Below are 16,934 nucleotides of genomic sequence, written 5' to 3'. Positions count from 1 at the left end.
TACCCCATATAATTATGAACATCCTGCGTGTTATTCTCTTTTTACACTCAGGATCAGAGAGGTTGAGAAGAGCTGGGATTCAAAACAAATCATCGAACTCCAAAGCTTGTGATCTTTCTTCTGCAGAAAACTCAGCTTAGTTCCTTAGGAAAGCAGGTGAGAGTGAGTTTAGAGAGTTTGCTACCTCTGTTAACAAAGAGTTTTTGTTCCTCGAAGTGTGGAACCTGAGTTATGTGTTAAATTTGGCTTCCCATAATAACTCATTAGCCAAACATCCCATGGTCCTGGCACGGAGCTAGATCCAAAACAGCCATAGTAGTAGGAGATTGGCATTTCATCTATCCACTCTTCTTCCTACCTGTAATAGGGTAATTTACCTTCCTAAGATTCAAATGACTCTTTTACTTCTGAATACCACTTGGTTTCCCTTTTTGAATAAAATGGATTTGTATTTATTGTATTTCCAGGGAGCACGTGTTGATTCAGGATATCCCCCCACCCCCCTTCTGCTGTTCATATCACCACTTCCTCTCTCCTTTGCAGGATCAGTCCTCATGGAGATCACATGAGTGAGTGCTCACAAGTCACTTAAAACAGTGCTTGGCAAATAATAAATGACCTTCAGGGGTTTTCCTTTTATGGAGACTCCATCAATTATGAGAAAGTCAATTATGATGGCTTATTATTAACAGTGAATGAATATGAATTATAAAAGTACACATCTGCTCCTCCACTATTACCCACTGCCCAGCATAAAATAAAATAACCCAAAATAGAATTCCAGATTTTATTAGAGAATATATCTAAAATACAATATTTATTAAGTTATGATATATTATTTGAATGGAAATATACTCTGTATCACAACTATAACAATCTTTACAGATAATACTTCATTTACATCCCTATATTTCAAAAGTCACTAAATTACAACATAATTCATATTTAACATAACATTGCTACAAATATATAAGAATTAAAAAAATTTTCTTTAATTTACCATATTGGAACCACAAACATTTATTTTATCTGATTTACATTACATAGGATCATGACTATTTTACCTGATTTATATTACACAGCTCAATTTATCTCATTATATGGCTTTGCATTCAATCATCCTACTTTCTTATGTTTTAAAAATAGCATTTTAGTGAACAATTGTGAATGCTCATTAGCCCACGTGCTACTAACAAAGTCAAGGTACTTTTCTCCTACTCCTTACATTATTCTCTGTTACAAAAAGGCTACTACCATAAGCAAAGCACCAGTCACAGCAATTCTGTCAAGCCTGACAATTGGTCTAGGTTTTCACATTTTAGTAGTAAGCACGTCAGGTCGAGAAGGGTCTAGAAAACCAAATAGATACAAAGCAGCCAGGGTCCAATTCACCAAGGTAGACTTGTGCTTAGCTAAAGGGAAACCCAAAGACTCTTCACTGGACATGGGCTCTGGGACCATTTTATTTGAAGGAAGCTTTGATTTGTCTGTTTTTCAGTGGCTGAGTCGGACGCCAGTTGTTCACCATCAGGTGTTCAGGTTCGCCCTCTGCGTTGAAGTTAAGGGTACAGAATTTCGATAACTAAAAGACAAAATCAAAGATGAAAAAATTAAAAATAAAAGTTTCACAGGAGTATTCAATTATGTGTTTGTGTTAAATCTTGAAATACATTCCCCAATATTCACATGTTGCAATGTTCAAAATTTAATTTGATTCCCAATAGATATATAATCACATATAGATCACATATATATGCTTTTATACAACAAATCAATTTCTATAAAATACACACAAAATCTTGCTGTCATTTGAAAGGAAATTTTTGGTGAGCTTGTTTTTTTTCCTCTTTTAATTCTATAATCAAACATCAAAAGCCTATAAAATAATTCTGAGATGTAAAGTAACAATAACAATTCTAGATCCCAATTAAGGTTTGGTTTTCTACCCCAGGGAAGATAAACGACAGCATCTGTACAATTAGATGAAGTGATCCAGGATCTGCAAATTCCGGGGCCGAATGATGGGCTGACATCTCTTCTTAAATTTATAGAAACACAGGAATGAATCTGCCCAAGCTGGGATTTCAAATCCTTATCATTGGTTAATTTTGATTCCCTATTAAATTTGCGTCAGTTCCTGGCACAGTGATGTGACATAGGCAGCCCTCAACCGGTTTCTTTCTTCTTTGAGGTTGTTTTTGCAAATTGGCACTTCCCTTTCCTTAAGCATGACTTGATCTAAATGAAGAAGGGTGGTTGGGGAAGTAATGTAGCTGCCCATGAATCAATAGCCTTGAACCTGATTTCTTTGGTCCACTAATATTCCCTCGATCACCCCCCAGGAAGTCAACTTCATGTAAGCCAACTATTGTAACAGGCACAGCCATGGTCACTGCATGCACTGATCACTCGAACAGCACAAACTACACTGTATAGGAAATATGTATCTGGTCTAAGCTGCTAAAGCAACCTGGAATGACTTTTAATAGACATATTTTCTCTAAGGGATGACTCTTGCCTTTGTCAGGATCCAGAAATGTATTCTGACATAAATAAACTGCAGTAAGCTCTTAGGTGAGTGAGCAGTAGGCTGGGAATTATCACCCATACCTATGCATCCTTGAATATAAAATCTCTTTGTTCCCAGCCTCACTTTCTTCATAGCTTACAAAAAAAGCATTTATTAGGTGACAGACACCTTTCTCATGTAATCTTCAATTTTATCCAACTTTAGAGTAAAAAAGAAAAAACTGCCTAAGTTTATAGTTAACAACAACAAATACTTATTGAGTGCTGATTATATCTGCTAAGCACTGTTGTTGGCACTAGTTGCACAGCTAGAAGCATCAGGAGGAGGAATAAAGCCTAGGTCTGTCTGACTCCAAAGGCCAAGTCCTTCTGCCTGGACTAAATGCTCCACCTGACTTTAGCAAACAGACCTGCTCACTGCTAACAGAGATGGGTTCTTTGAGCACGAGCCAGGTCACGCTTTCCAGGAGAGGAGGGGTGGTCAGTGAACCAGGGTAGGTCCAGTAGTCCAAGCTTTCAGGAAGGAGGCCACGAGGATCAAAGTTAGTGAACTCGGCACTCTTACCCTGGAACAAGGAAATACACGTGTTAAAAATGTCACATGATCAGAGTGGGGGGAGGCAGGAGAATAGGAAACAGAAATATTCCCCTCTGGTACCCAGAAAACTTCCAATTTTTTTAAAGAGAAGTTCCATGTTCACCAGAAAACAGAATAAAACAAATTAACAGAAGACATTTGACATGGAAATTTAGACTGGCAGATATGAGCAAGAGAACCTGACTATTAATTTCACCTATCCATTTTCTCACCTTGTCCTCTAAAACAGAGGTACCCAACCATTTTTGCTGGTTTCATGGAAGACAATTTTTCCATGGACCAGGGGAGGGGGTGGAATGGTTTGGGAACGATTCAAGCACATTACATTTACTGTGCACTTTATTTCTTTATTACATTGTAATATATAGTGAAATAATTATACAACTCACCATAATGCAGAATCAGTGGGAGCCCTGAGCTTGTTTTCACTTGACACCCACTGATAGGATTTTGATATGAGTCTGCAAGCAATTGATTTATCATGGTCTCTGTGCAGTCAAACCTCTCTGCTAATAATAATCTGTATTTGCAGCCACTCCCCAGTGCTAGCATCACTGCCTCAGCTCCACCTCAGATCATCAGGCATTAGATTCTCATAAAGAGTGTGCAACCTAGATCCCTCGCATGTGCAGTTCACAGTAGGGTTCGCACTCCTATGAGAATCTAATGCCACCACTGATCTGTAAGGAGGCGGAGCTCAGGCGGTAATGTGAGCTATGGGGAGCGGCTGTAAATACAGATGAAGCTTTGCTTACTTGCCCACCACTCACCTCCTGCTGTGTGGCCCAGGTCCTAACAGGCCACGGACTTGTCTGTGGCCGGGAGTTGGGGACCCCTGCTCTAAAATAATCCCTTATATTTTTCTTTAAGTCATTCATGATCATAGCCAGTATTTAAAGTGAAATTGCTGCCACTGAAATGAGGCAATTTTAGGTTGCTGTAACAGAAAATATATAGTATCCTTGATGAGGAGGTAATTGTCTTGCTGTCCTATTTGATGGCTGGGTTAGAACTGAAGAACTGTATTCAGTTCTGGACACCATGCTTTTAGAGCAACAGAAGCAACAGGAAAGAGTTACTGGAAGAGTGACAAGATTGCTACAAAGACACAACTGTCATGTAAGACTAGTTAAAGGGAACTAAAGATAATTAGCCTGGGGGTAGGTAAAAGGCTGATAGAGAATAGGGTCAAGTGGAAGGAAGATCAGGTTTTGCTTTGTTTCCGTTTTTTTTTTTTTTTTGAGATATAATTGACATGTTATATCAGTTTCAGGAATACAATGTAAAGATTCAATATTTGAATATGTTGTGAAATGATCACCCACAATAAGTCAACACCTGTCAACATATATAGTCACAGAATTTTCTTTTCTTGTGTTAAGAACTTTTAAATATACTCCTCGCAACTTTCAAGTAGGCAATACAGTATTATTAACTATAGACAATATAGTCCTTATTTTGACTTATTTATAAGTCATCCCCACGACTTATTTTATAACCGAAAATTTGTACCTTTTGACCCCTTTCACTCATTTTGGCCTCACCCCCACCTCTGGCAACCACCAATCTATTCTCTGTATTTTTGAGTTGGTTTTTTGTTTGTTTGCTTGTTTTGTTTTGCTTATTTATTTAGATTCCACATATGAGTTCATATGGTATTTGTCTTTCTTTCTTTGACTTATCTCACTTAGCCTAATGCCCTCAAGGTCCATCCATGTTGTCACAAATGGCATGATTTCATTCTTTTTTATGGCTGAATCCATTATATCTACCTATCTATATACCACATTTTCTTTATACATTTATTTGTTACTGGATGCTTAGGCTGTTTCTATCTTGGCAATTGTAAATAATGCTCCAGTGAATGAGGGGGTGCATATATCTTTTTGAATTAGTGTTGTAGGATCAGGTTTATTCTATGTGAATCAAGGGAGTCAAGCTCAGGGTAACAGGTAAGCATTTCAGAAGATAGATGCTGCTTCGATTTGAGGATGAGTTTTATAAAGCCAGGTTGCTACTGCTGATGGTAGTATTTATAAGCAGATGCTCCATGACCTCAGCACAACTGTGCTGTGCAGCGGATTTAAACATGAATTCAAAGAGGTCATAGAATATAAATCTCCACAAAGCATGACTTGACTTGTCATGTTCACCACTGTATTTCCTAGATTAACAAAGTGACCAGAATGTAGTAAGTACTCAGCAAATATCTACTGTATGAATGAGTGAATAATTTGACCAGATGATCTTTCAGCCTCCTTGCAATCATGATTTTCTCTGACTCTTGCATATGGATGTTCAAATGATGGGAAGCAAGATTAAATAAATACAAGTCTTAAAATTATACAAGTATTAGGATCAATTTTGGGTTGATGATAAGTTAAATAAACGCATAAGCAACATTTTACCTTTATTAACTGCTCATCTAAGCACCACACGTCAAACCGAGACTACTCAATTTGAGCAAAAGAATTTTCAAAAATGAGTGGGGTATGGAAAATAGGTACCTTATTCAGGTGGCAAAAAATTCAACTATACCTTTGCTTTAATGGAATCCAGCACATCAACGACTTTCTGGAGGCCTGGTTTAGCATCACCAATCTATAGAAAGAGACAAGGGACAAGATAGTGTATTCCAGTTGGCACTACACCAGCTTTTAATTAGGGCAGCTCTATGGTAAAATTTCTCCAAATAGCAAACCAAAACCCACCATTTGTTACACACCACCCATCAGTCTTAGTTTGATTTCCCTTCTTTCACTGACAACCTCCTTCTGCTTCTGCCCCTGTAGTTCCCCTGAAATTACCTTCTCAAATGTCACCAGTGATCTCCAACTGCCAAAGCAAAGAGCACTGTTCACGTGCTTACTTTAAGCTTCATGCAGGATTTTGTGCTATCATCTTCCCTCCTTTTAAAAATTCTCCCCTCTTTTGGCTTTCCTCCTGCTCTCCAGCCTCCCAAATCTCCCTTGACTCCTGTATTCGTTTTTAGTCATTTAATCAGCATCTTTCCTTACAGTGTGAAGTTTCTTAGGGTTGCTTGCTGAGCAGTTTTATCCTCCCTCTTCATGCTTTCCTCGGATGATTTCATATACACTTGTAGCTTCCACCTTGACACAGGATTTCCAGAATCATGAATCTGCAGCCCAGACCTTTCTCCACTGGGTTGACAACTATCCAGAGGGCAGCTCAACCTGTATGTCCTACTCTTGTTGCCTGGATTCTCCAATATGGAGTCACTGTCCTTCACTTCTCCAAAACTTGGTCTTAATTTAGCACTATCATAAAATAGTACTATCTAGCTTAAGGTTGAATGAAAAAAAAATACTAGTATTCATCCAAAATATGCCTCTTTCTCATTTCACATTTCACATGTATATACCCTTCACATTTACATCCAAATGGTACCTATGAAATATCTCTGCAATTTTGTCCCCCATCTCTACTGCTACTAGCAGATGCACGGGAAAATAAGCCTGAAAATACTTCAGAGCCAAAGGCATTTCCTAGGCTCTTTGTAGAATGTCCTATTTGTTATGAATGTTCTGTCCAGTTAATCTTTTTTGAAAACAGGGAATAAAAAGAATTGGGCCATCAACTAACCTTCAGAAAAATACCCAAAACAGCCAGTCCGTCAGGCTGTTGCGCTGCTTTTCCAAACTCCCCGTACTTGGTGTTCCAATGAACCAAGTGGAGCTAAAGTAGGAGACAAAACCACAAACAACAAATGATTTACATGATAAAAGCCTACACAGCTATCTAGCGATCTTTTCTTCACAGCTAGAGGTTACTAAAGAGAGTGAAAATGTGGATAATTTTAAATCTAAACTTGTATTTTAATTCTAATTGGCATAATATCAAGTGATTCCTTCAACAACTCTAAGAAAAAGAGTTGCATACTTTTGAGGAAAGACAGAAAGTTTATTTCTAGATTTCCATTAAAACAGGATCCTCCAATTTGAATTTATTAATTTTGTGCAAATGGAGGTCTTAGAGAAAGTTTTGCAGCATTAATCGTAATATCACAAATAAAAGTTATAAAAAGCAAATGTGAAGGTCCTCTGTAAAATAGGGGGTTTGAGTTTACCAAATTAAGCTTTTGAAAGAAAAAAAGTGTATCTTACCTCTGCAGCATATTTCTTTTTATCCACAGTATGCTCAGAACCTTGCTCATCAGATGAACCCCAGTGAAAGTGAAACTGAATCAACCTGTAGGTGCCAGTGAGGGGTCCTCCTTCTAGCACTAAAATTAAAAAATATATATATATATATACACACACACACACACACACACACACACACACATTTACATACACACACACTCATACACATGCACATGAAACACACACTACTGAATATTACAATCTTTAATCCCATTTTATAGTACTAAATTTATGCCTGAACCAACATTTTCACTCTGAAAATTCAATCTAGACTCAGGTTTAGTCTACAGAGCTGAAGAGGATCATTTCAACTGTTTTATTTTTTCCTCACTTGTGTTGACTGAAGGATGGATGCTTTTCCCATCTGTTTTCTGAGCACAGTGGCACTTCTCTTCCAGATTTTTTTGGGGCCTCCTCATAGGTTCAGGTTCAGGTTCAGAGAGAGGAAATTTTCAGGGGAACTATGAATTCCTCTGTGAATCAGTGAGGAAGTGCCCACAGCTACTCGTCAGTGCTGGTCTGCTGCACACCTGCAAGCTGAGGAATCTCTCCTCTGCCACGGCCCAGTGACTGACCTTCAGCCGGCCTTGCTAACCTCTGATACCAGTTCTTACCAGAATTTGTGAAACAATAAGCATTCCCTTGAGCTTAACAACATAAAATCAATTTTCCTTACACAGGCTTTTTCCTTACACAGGCTTACAATTTTCCTTACACAGCAGATTGTCACTGCTACTAATTAGCTTTATACCCTTAAAATGTTCTATTTGACTTTCTGATCTTAATTTGCTCATTTGTAGAATGGATACCTCCAATTATTTACTACTTCACTAAGAATTGACTGATTATCTGTGAGACGCAGTGCATAATGCTTTCTTGAAATTCTAACTTTAATAACCATCCCATGATTCTACTGTTCTGATATTAATGTAACTTTATTACACTTAAATCCATATTAGAAATCACATTCTTAGACTATAGTCTATCTGTAGATAATTAATGAGCTGTGTCTTAAGAGAGGATTAAAATAGTAAGAAATCACTGTTTCCCCCATTCCCTCCAAAAAGCCTTTTACCTAATTTATATGTATTAATGGGACTTAACTGATACAAGCTTTTAAAATTAGTTTAGTTCTACTACTTCAATTTTATTTCTCTAGAACTGGGATTAGAACACCTTTTGCTATAAGTGTATTTTATTAGCTTTGATTTATAATTCCACAGAGTAATGAGCCCAAACTAATTTTGGCTTTGTAAAACCAAGGGACAAAGTCTGTACAAAAAGTTTGTTCGCTCAACTTCACCTAAATATGCTTAGATGGCAGCAATACCCATTCATCTATTCAAAGAAAAGATAAAGCTGGCTGGAAGATACTTAAGCAGTCAGGCCTTTCTATGGCTCCTGATACAACCTCTGGCTGCCAGATCTGCCTTACAATAGGCCAGGAGAAGAAAAGAATAAAAAAAAGAAAGAGAACAAATTATAAATGGTATTATATTACAGATCTATTAAGAAACATGAATTTGGATGTATTCTGATAATATCACATCTCTTGAAACTTAACTTTTATTGTAAAAGTGTTTTTCTAAATCTGATAAGGAAAGAATTATCCTTATATCCCCAAAATAGACTTTTTCCAAAATGAAGGAATTCCCATTTTTCATAATTATATATACCCTTAAAACAAAATACATGTTTATAAGGTAAATTGATACCAAAATTAATTCCTTTATAGTAACTTTTTTAAACTACTAACTAACTGGCTGATCATAAAAACCATTTGTAACATCATTAATTCTACCAAATGGCAAAATTAGTTAAATAAAACCATAGTAAGCATCTGAGATAACTGATCATATTTCAGAAAAGATTTAGAATTAGGCAAGAGTATATGAGCTTTTATTAAATAAGGTTTTCTAATACTAAAAAAAAAAAAAAAAGAAACACTCTAAGTTCAAAGATTAAACACTTTCAGGGCTAATCTATTATTCCCAGATACCTGTTTGAACTCCTGTTAAAATAAAACTATGTTGCTATGTAGAGTAGAAGCCTACTGTAATTAGGAAAGGTATTAAATTCTTGAAGTTTAATTGCTACAAAAAGCAGCATTTCTGGTCCTCTTCAACTAATTGGTCATTCCTCAGCAAATTCTTAGCATGGAGTTTAGTCAATGAAATCCCTCAAAACATTGTTATAATAATAAATTGCCATAAACTCTAATATAGGTAGCATACATCTTTTTATTTGAGAAATAGGAAAGACAAGGTTAAAGATGGAGCTTACACAATATTCTGGATCTACTTATTTTTTTACTTAATTTGATTGCTCCAAGCCATTTTCTAAACTATCCCAGTTTAAAATAAAACCTGTTTTTCTAATGCAAAAATAATTTTAAAGAATATCAGAAATTGCTGATATTCTTTTTAAAAAATTGTTTCTTTTTTCCTCTGTAAAATCTGTTAGTGGGGCTCTGAAGAGTCAATCATCTCTTGTACCACAGAAATGTTTTTTCCACAAGTGATAGAGATACATAAATGGGGTTTTCTACTCAAAGACTCAATGTCTTGTTCAAGACTTCTCCAAACTTAATTTAAATCCAAATCTCAAAACCAAGAGCCCCAGAAGAGTTTAACTTTTATGGTCTTCCATCAATTATACATACTATATATAAAACACAAAATAAGCACTAAATGTAATATTATAATCTGTCTTCTTATACATATTACTTATGTAAATTATACATTACTTGTGAAAAGTAAGAGATTCATTCCAGTAATATTGAAACAAATTAGATACTTATATAAATTAAAAATTTAATGTTAAAATTTTTTTCCTTCTTAATCACTTTATTATTACTTAATATAAGATGCATCCAAATAACAAACTAAAGACCTTAGTGAATGTCAATAATCTCTCCTAAATCCAAAATATAAATAAACTACTCCCAATAATCCTTAGTTTAAAACTAAAATTTAAGGGATTTCCTATTAATGAAGTAAATGAATAAGTCTACTAAAAACACATTTCTAGCAGGTGAATAATTTGAAATTTATTAAATCGGTTTTGGTTTTTCGGCAGTGGTCAATAATCCTAGGGCTACCTACTAAGGTTAAAAAAACAAATGTCAGTGTAGACAAATCTGAGAAATAGACACCCACATTCCATTTCTTTTTATGTAGTGAAATGTTTAGCTGTCACTTTCACTAGTGTAAGCACAATTAAGATTCAAGAGAACAGAAATTTTCAGTTTCAGGTTTATGGTAATTGTACCAGAGTAAAAAAAAAAGTAACTCTTTGACATGAACATTATTAAATACAGTGTCTAGGATGCTTTTGTCAGTTTTATAGAAGCTTAGGGTTCTGTTCACACCATTAGCAGTAGGCAGGACAAGCCCTTCCATTTTTTGTTGTTCTGTTTCCTTTTAACTTATAATTGTTTGTAAAAGGAAAATGTTCAAGCTTCAAAAGCAAGTCTCTGAAAATCAAGCAGGAATCTTGTATGACGATCCATTATATCATACAAACAATGATCTGCTTGAAATGAGCACAGGTGAACTCAGCTTCCTTCCTTCTCTTTCTTGAAATAATAAAAACAGATAAAAATATTCCAATTTCTAAAAGCAGAAATGATGTGAGAGTTGTATATGGGTTGGCCCAATAATTCGAACATTGGTTTTTCAAAGATATTTGCCTCTAACTTTGCTATAAAGCAGGAGAGTTTCAAACTCATTAATAAAAGTTAATAAGTTAGCAGGAGTTAACAATTTGACTACTATTCTTTTATCCCAGATGAAGCATGTAATAAAAGATCTCAAGCAGGAAGATTTATTTTTTAATAATTAAAAAAAAAAAACCTAACAGGATTAACAATTTTTCATTAATTTAAGGTGGTTTATTTTTAAAGGAATTTAGAAGATTGATGAGAGCTTTAACCCAAGCTTCTAGCTAAAGCCTATTAACTCCGCATTTTAAAAGATTTCTCTCAAGCTTAAACATAGCAATAAATTCTACCAATTCAGGTCCTTATACCCAAGTATTTAAGTTTGGGTATAAGATAACATTTAGGATACATCTGAAAATCTGAGTCTATGAGAAGTTCTAGAAGACTGAAATCTCACTGGGGGTGGAGGGGGGAAGTAAATGAACTGAAGCATTTAACTACAGAAAATAAAGGATATCTAAAAATGTTAACACCATGAAAATAATTCCTAACAAAAAGCTATGATAAACTGTCCATTTTAAAAAACTGAGTGACCAAAATGAAAAATTATTTTTTGACTTAAGTGAACATAAAAGTATATCAGTTTTTAAAAACATGGTACAAGTACAAACACACTAAATATTAACTATGATGGTCCTTCAAAGATTCTTATTCAATTTCTATTTTTAAGTGGTTGCCATTTAGTCTCATTCCAACAAACTAGGAAGGAGATGATTAGCAAGTAACTTAAACTCTTGAGCGTTCTGTTTCTTCATGTTTATTTTAAGTGGGTTTGACTAGAGTATCTCTACCATTTGTTCTAACTTGAGAGTCTAGGATCTTAAAAAAAAAGTCTAAAGGGTGTTTCTCTGCATGGTATGATTGGTTTTGTTTCACTTTTTTTTCTTTTTTCTATCCTGTAGGTGTGTTTTCCCTTAACATCAGCATTTAATATATTCTGTATTCTAGAAAAAAAAATGCTTCCTGTTTAATCAAAACAACTGCAAATGTTGAAGAGATATGGGCAAAAGTACAAAGGAGTCTTCCGTATTTAAAGGAGAACAAGTCTTTCTAACATTCACTCCTCTTGTTTTTACTGTACCTCTTGCCTAGCTCTCTCAAGTCCCCCATGTTTCCTACTTCCTTTTGTCTGGAGTCTCCTCCAAGAAACTGAAATCCTTCAAGCCTCATCCTTCAACCACAAACTTTATTCACCCTGAAAAGTCTTTTCTGACTTGCTCAGGCCAACTCCAAACCTGCTTTCCATATTTCCTTGGGATACTTCCTTGTTGCACTTATCAAAGTGACTGTCAGCGTCTATTATTTCTATGTCTTTCTACCTGAGGTATCGCCATCATGGCCTCTGGGGATGCAGGAGAGGGACCAGGACTCCATCCTGCCCTCAAGATGCCTAGCTTGTCTTAACATATAAGTGGTATTTGTAAGAATTTTGTTTTTTTGCATAAAACTAGGTGAATAATACCTCTGTCTCTAAAGACATGGGTTTGAGCCTCTATCTGAACCACTTGATTTTCATGTTTCACAATCTAAACATGGCCAGTTGCTGTAGTAATGTATGTGTTAGTCACCAGAAGTAGTTAGACAAAGGCGGCTAGCTCTCATCATTTCCTGCTTATGTAGAAATCCATCAGAACTTGACATATTCATGGTAAGACATATTACTATGTAATAATGTCATATATAAAATCAGTACATAGTTTAATATAATAAATGGCATGTTTGGGACAATATAAAAGTAAGATTTTAAAATGCCATCAAGTGATGGGAAGTAATTTTAAAGCTAATTAAAAACTTAATTCAAAAAACTTATCAGAGGTGCAATAGCTACAGCAATTGCCTAATAAAGGCAGTCAAATGGTGTGTAGACCCGACAAGAGCAATGGTCATTTATTGAGGAATTGTTAGGTGACAGGCACTAGGTTTTATATGTCTGTCCCATTCAATCCTTCCTCTGTAATAGACACTGCTACTCCAATTTTACAGTTAAGAAAACAAAAACTTAGGTTAAGTTACTATCACTCCCAAGAGGGGAGGAAGGAAGAATTTTTTCAAAACTGTACTGAATACTTTGGATAGCTACTGAAAGAGAATAGTCAACTCTATTATAATGACGATAATTACATTTATATACCATGTGAGTACTATAGGTCATTACTCCAACATTCTGACAGCATTATTGAATGTTGTCTCTATCTTCCCTCATTTTGCCCCAATGCTCCCTGCCCCCCACCCCCAGACTCCCACACCACCACACATAATGTGTTTGTAGCTCCATTCACTCAGTGCCCTTCAGAGGAAAGCACTCAGGAAAATAGGACACTGGCAACAAAATCAAGGGGATTGTTCTCCTATTTCTAAGCAAGAAGAAAAGAACAATTCAAAGGGCGCTCTGTAAACAGCCTCACTACAAATAAATTATGGTAATTGGTTTTGTCAGTAATGGACCAGGTATGTCCAACCAACTCTAAAACATTTTCCTTTGTGGAATGAATTTCTGGGTGGATACCAAGATACACGACCACCCTTATTACACTAGCCTAATGCTGAGAAAGTATTTGTAAATACAATGTTTCCAAGAATTTCAGGATTTTAAAGTATTAGGTTTCCATCACTCTTCTCACTGCTACCTTGCAGATCACCCTAGGATGTGCTTTTTCTTGGATAGGCATCAATTCTGGGAAACAAATATTTTAGAGTCTTAAAAGTTCAAGTTTTGCAAATCTCATCTTTGCTGATCTCTGTTGCCAGGGCACCTTGCCTTTTGTGACTTTTCCCAGGCATATCACAGTTATTCAATGCCCTACATAGAAACCAGGAATTTTACAGGGAGAGACAGCCCCTGCCACTTCAAAGTAATTAGCCTACTCCTCAGAGACTGCAACCTAATGAAGATTATCAGAGTGTAGTATTACAGGGGTCCTGCTGCTGCTCCTGTTAAGCTGGGAAAACAGCTACTGGCTGAACTGCACAAGTTATTTTTTAAACACTGACCTGCTTTGTCCTGGGAGTCATCAAACTCCACGTTGAAAGAGTGACCGTTGTTGATAATTCTGCGGGAAGTTGCTTGCTCATAGCGAAGAGACAGAGGCTTCAGGGTAGGGTCATGAACGGCTGCTTGGGTGTGGATGTCAACAGGGGACTGGCGCTCTCCGTTGGCGATGGGGAAGTCCTTATGCCATTGCTCGGGTCCTGGGTTTGAGAACAGACGTGTGAACTCCCCAGTGTGGGGAAGGGCACATGCAGACCCCTAGAAAAGGGCAATGACTCTGGAGCCAAACTGCTCAGCTCCAGTTTTGGCGGCACCACTGAACAGCTGAATAACCTTTGGGAAAATATTTAATCTGTGCCTTAGTTTTCTCATTTGTATTAGGGGGTAATAATAACATCTAGCTTATAGAGGTTGGTGTGAGAATTAGAATCAATACATGTAAAGCTTTAGAACAAGTAGTGAGCGCCATATAAATATTAGCCATTTTTATGCTCCTTTTACTGAAATTGAGCAACTGACACTGGGTTTGTGATTAGGATTTGGGATATGCAAGCTCACTTAGGACACTCCAGCAGATCGGAATTCCTTCCTCTAGTCCTCGGACTAGATGTAAGGACAGAGTCAACTGCTCAGGCCCGGGCACCCCTCCTTTAATGGTCAGGATCCCCATGACCTGGGGATCCCCAAACCCCTAAAGATGTTCAAAGATGCGCCAGACACATCTTTCCCTTGCGTTTGCTGGCCCGGGAGAACCCAGATCTGCGGCCCTGATAAAACCGGGTTCCTGGTGACCTCCTAACATAAGAAGTCGAGAGCTGAAGGGAAAACTCAGAAATCAACGCAAAGGATTCAGACCAGCCCAAGAAAATGCCCCGGAACAGTTCGTGCTGAGAGTCTTAGCCACAGGTGGTGCTGAGGATGAAGTTGCGGGTGGGTGGGTGAAGGGGGTTCCCTAATTCCTCTGCGATCAACAACTAAAATGTTTCCTTACAACCCTTCCTAGTTTATTCCTGGGTCGGGATAGGATGGTCTCCGGCTCGTGACCCTGGAGTGGCTGTCCGTGGGTCCCGCGGCTGCGGCTGCGCACCCCTTTCCCCGGGCCCTGCGCGCCACAGCGGGACTCAGGGATTCCTCGACGGTGGTCTAGGGATCCGTGCTGGGGGCATCCTGTGCCTGGGAGCGGCGGGCGGGGCGGGCGCCGGAGGCGCACCTGAGCCTCGGGTGCTCCGGACGGCAGCGGTAAACAGTAGGTGCGGGCGCTGCGGGTACCGGGGCCCCGGGCGCCGCGCCGCCCGCCGGCCGCACTCACCGTTGTGCTTGCCGTATCCCCAGTGATGGGACATGGTCGCGCCGTAGGTCCGGGCAGAGGAGTTGGCGCGGGTCTAAACGGCGGCTGCTCTGGCGCCTGCAACGTGTGTCCGCGGGTCGCGCTGTAGCCGGCTTTTATAAGGCTCCCGCCAACTTCGTGCTTGGGGGCGGCCCGGGGGAGGGGGCCCCGGGTGGACCTGGGCGACGCGGGGAGGAGGTGACAGGCGGAGGTGATCTCCCCGCGCTCGGGGCGGGCCGGGCTGGAGAGGCTCCGGGGGCGGGGAGAACGCCCTCCCGGCGGGCGCTCGGCCAGGTTCAAGAGCTCCTCTCCCAACGCCCGGCTCCCTCGGCCCGCGGCCCGGGTCCCCGGTCCCTGGGCAGCCAAGAGGCTCCGAGCTCTCTGCGCGCGTGGCGGCGGCGGCGGCGGCGGCGGCAGCAGCTGTTCCTGGGCTCCTGGGTTGGACTGGGCTGCGGAGCGTCTACGTGCACCCCATCCCCCTCCGGGGCGCTGAGGCTGGCGGCAGAGCTGACAGCTCGGGACCCGGGCCCGGTGCCTTTCATCCCCTGTCCCCTTTGTGACCGCATCCTTGGCCTCGGAGCCCTTCCGCCCAGCCCCATCGGCCCCACCCGCGCCGAGGTCTCCAGCCCGGAGGGTTGCTGACCGGTATCCCCGGCCCTGGGCCGGCAAGCTCGGTTAGGAGCTATGACCTTGGGGCAAATAGGGATACGGTCCCTTGAGGCGCTGGGGAGCGAGCCGCTTAGGGCTGAGAACCACGCTCCCCCTGCTGGAAGGCCGTGGAATAAATCAAGAAAGAGGAGAGAGTCTCTTTTGCGTAAGTCCAAACTGAGGCGAGCAAGGGAGAATGCATTTCCTTGAGAGCTGTCAAGGTCTCATATAAAGTGCTCATCACCTCCCATCTTCTTTTTTCTCTTTAAAAAATTAACTTTGCGGGAGAGACTTCCTAGTTGAGTACATATTAATTTAAAGCAATCAAAACTTCTAAAGAATCACTTTTCTAACAGGAATTGGGTAAAAGAAAGAATTTCTTGCAAAAAGATGAGAATTTCCTCGGCTGACAAAGGAAACTTGGCATCTGGCATACCTAAAAACCAATTGAAAGAAATTTAAGACAGGATATTTTTGAGACAAGGCAGCATTATAGCTTTCCTGGGCCCTAGGCATTTTGCCTTTATGGGTCCCTTATTCATAAACATACACACACGCACAAGCTCACACACACATACAGGTATTTATGGCTGTATTGATATAAAGATTAATACCTTAATATTATATATTTAAATTTTTTCTTTGATCTAAATGTTCAATTTTTTCTTCTGATTTTAAAAGAAAATATTTTCATGGATATTGAAAAGTGTTGTGAGCCTGAGTCACTGTTTTTCCTGTACCTAATGGGTAAGTCAGGACTGTTTTGAGGTGGGGACAGAATTCATTTCCCTCAGGGGACTTTGCCACAAAAAGTGGAGAAGGATTTTCTTTCCTGTGGATCTCTGTGATCTTTGAGAGCATAGTATTAGAGTTAAAATTGGGGCAGCAAGACACAGTTTTACACAGTTCTATCAGCCTTAACATCATATTACTCTTATAGACAAATAAAAGGATAAATT

At 39.0% G+C, this 16,934-nt stretch overlaps 1 protein-coding gene across 1 annotated transcript; it reads right to left on the bottom strand.

The window, feature by feature from the left end:
* Positions 1-804: 804 nt before the first annotated feature.
* On the bottom strand, positions 805-15,706 carry CA2 (carbonic anhydrase 2). The gene is made up of 7 exons (XM_059994845.1): positions 15,310-15,706; positions 14,003-14,200; positions 7,252-7,370; positions 6,731-6,823; positions 5,666-5,728; positions 2,940-3,095; positions 805-1,582 (listed from the first exon to the last, which is right to left on the bottom strand). The coding sequence occupies exons 1-7, from the start codon at positions 15,341-15,343 to the stop codon at positions 1,463-1,465; spliced, it is 783 nt and encodes a 260-aa protein (XP_059850828.1). The 5' UTR covers positions 15,344-15,706; the 3' UTR covers positions 805-1,462.
* Positions 15,707-16,934: the final 1,228 nt, after the last annotated feature.

The sequence above is a fragment of the Delphinus delphis genome, chromosome 17 (assembly GCF_949987515.2).
Source record: "Delphinus delphis chromosome 17, mDelDel1.2, whole genome shotgun sequence".
Taxonomy (NCBI): Eukaryota; Metazoa; Chordata; class Mammalia; order Artiodactyla; family Delphinidae; genus Delphinus; species Delphinus delphis.
Note: the sequence above shows the minus strand (reverse complement) of the source record. Positions and strands in the feature narration are given on the sequence as shown.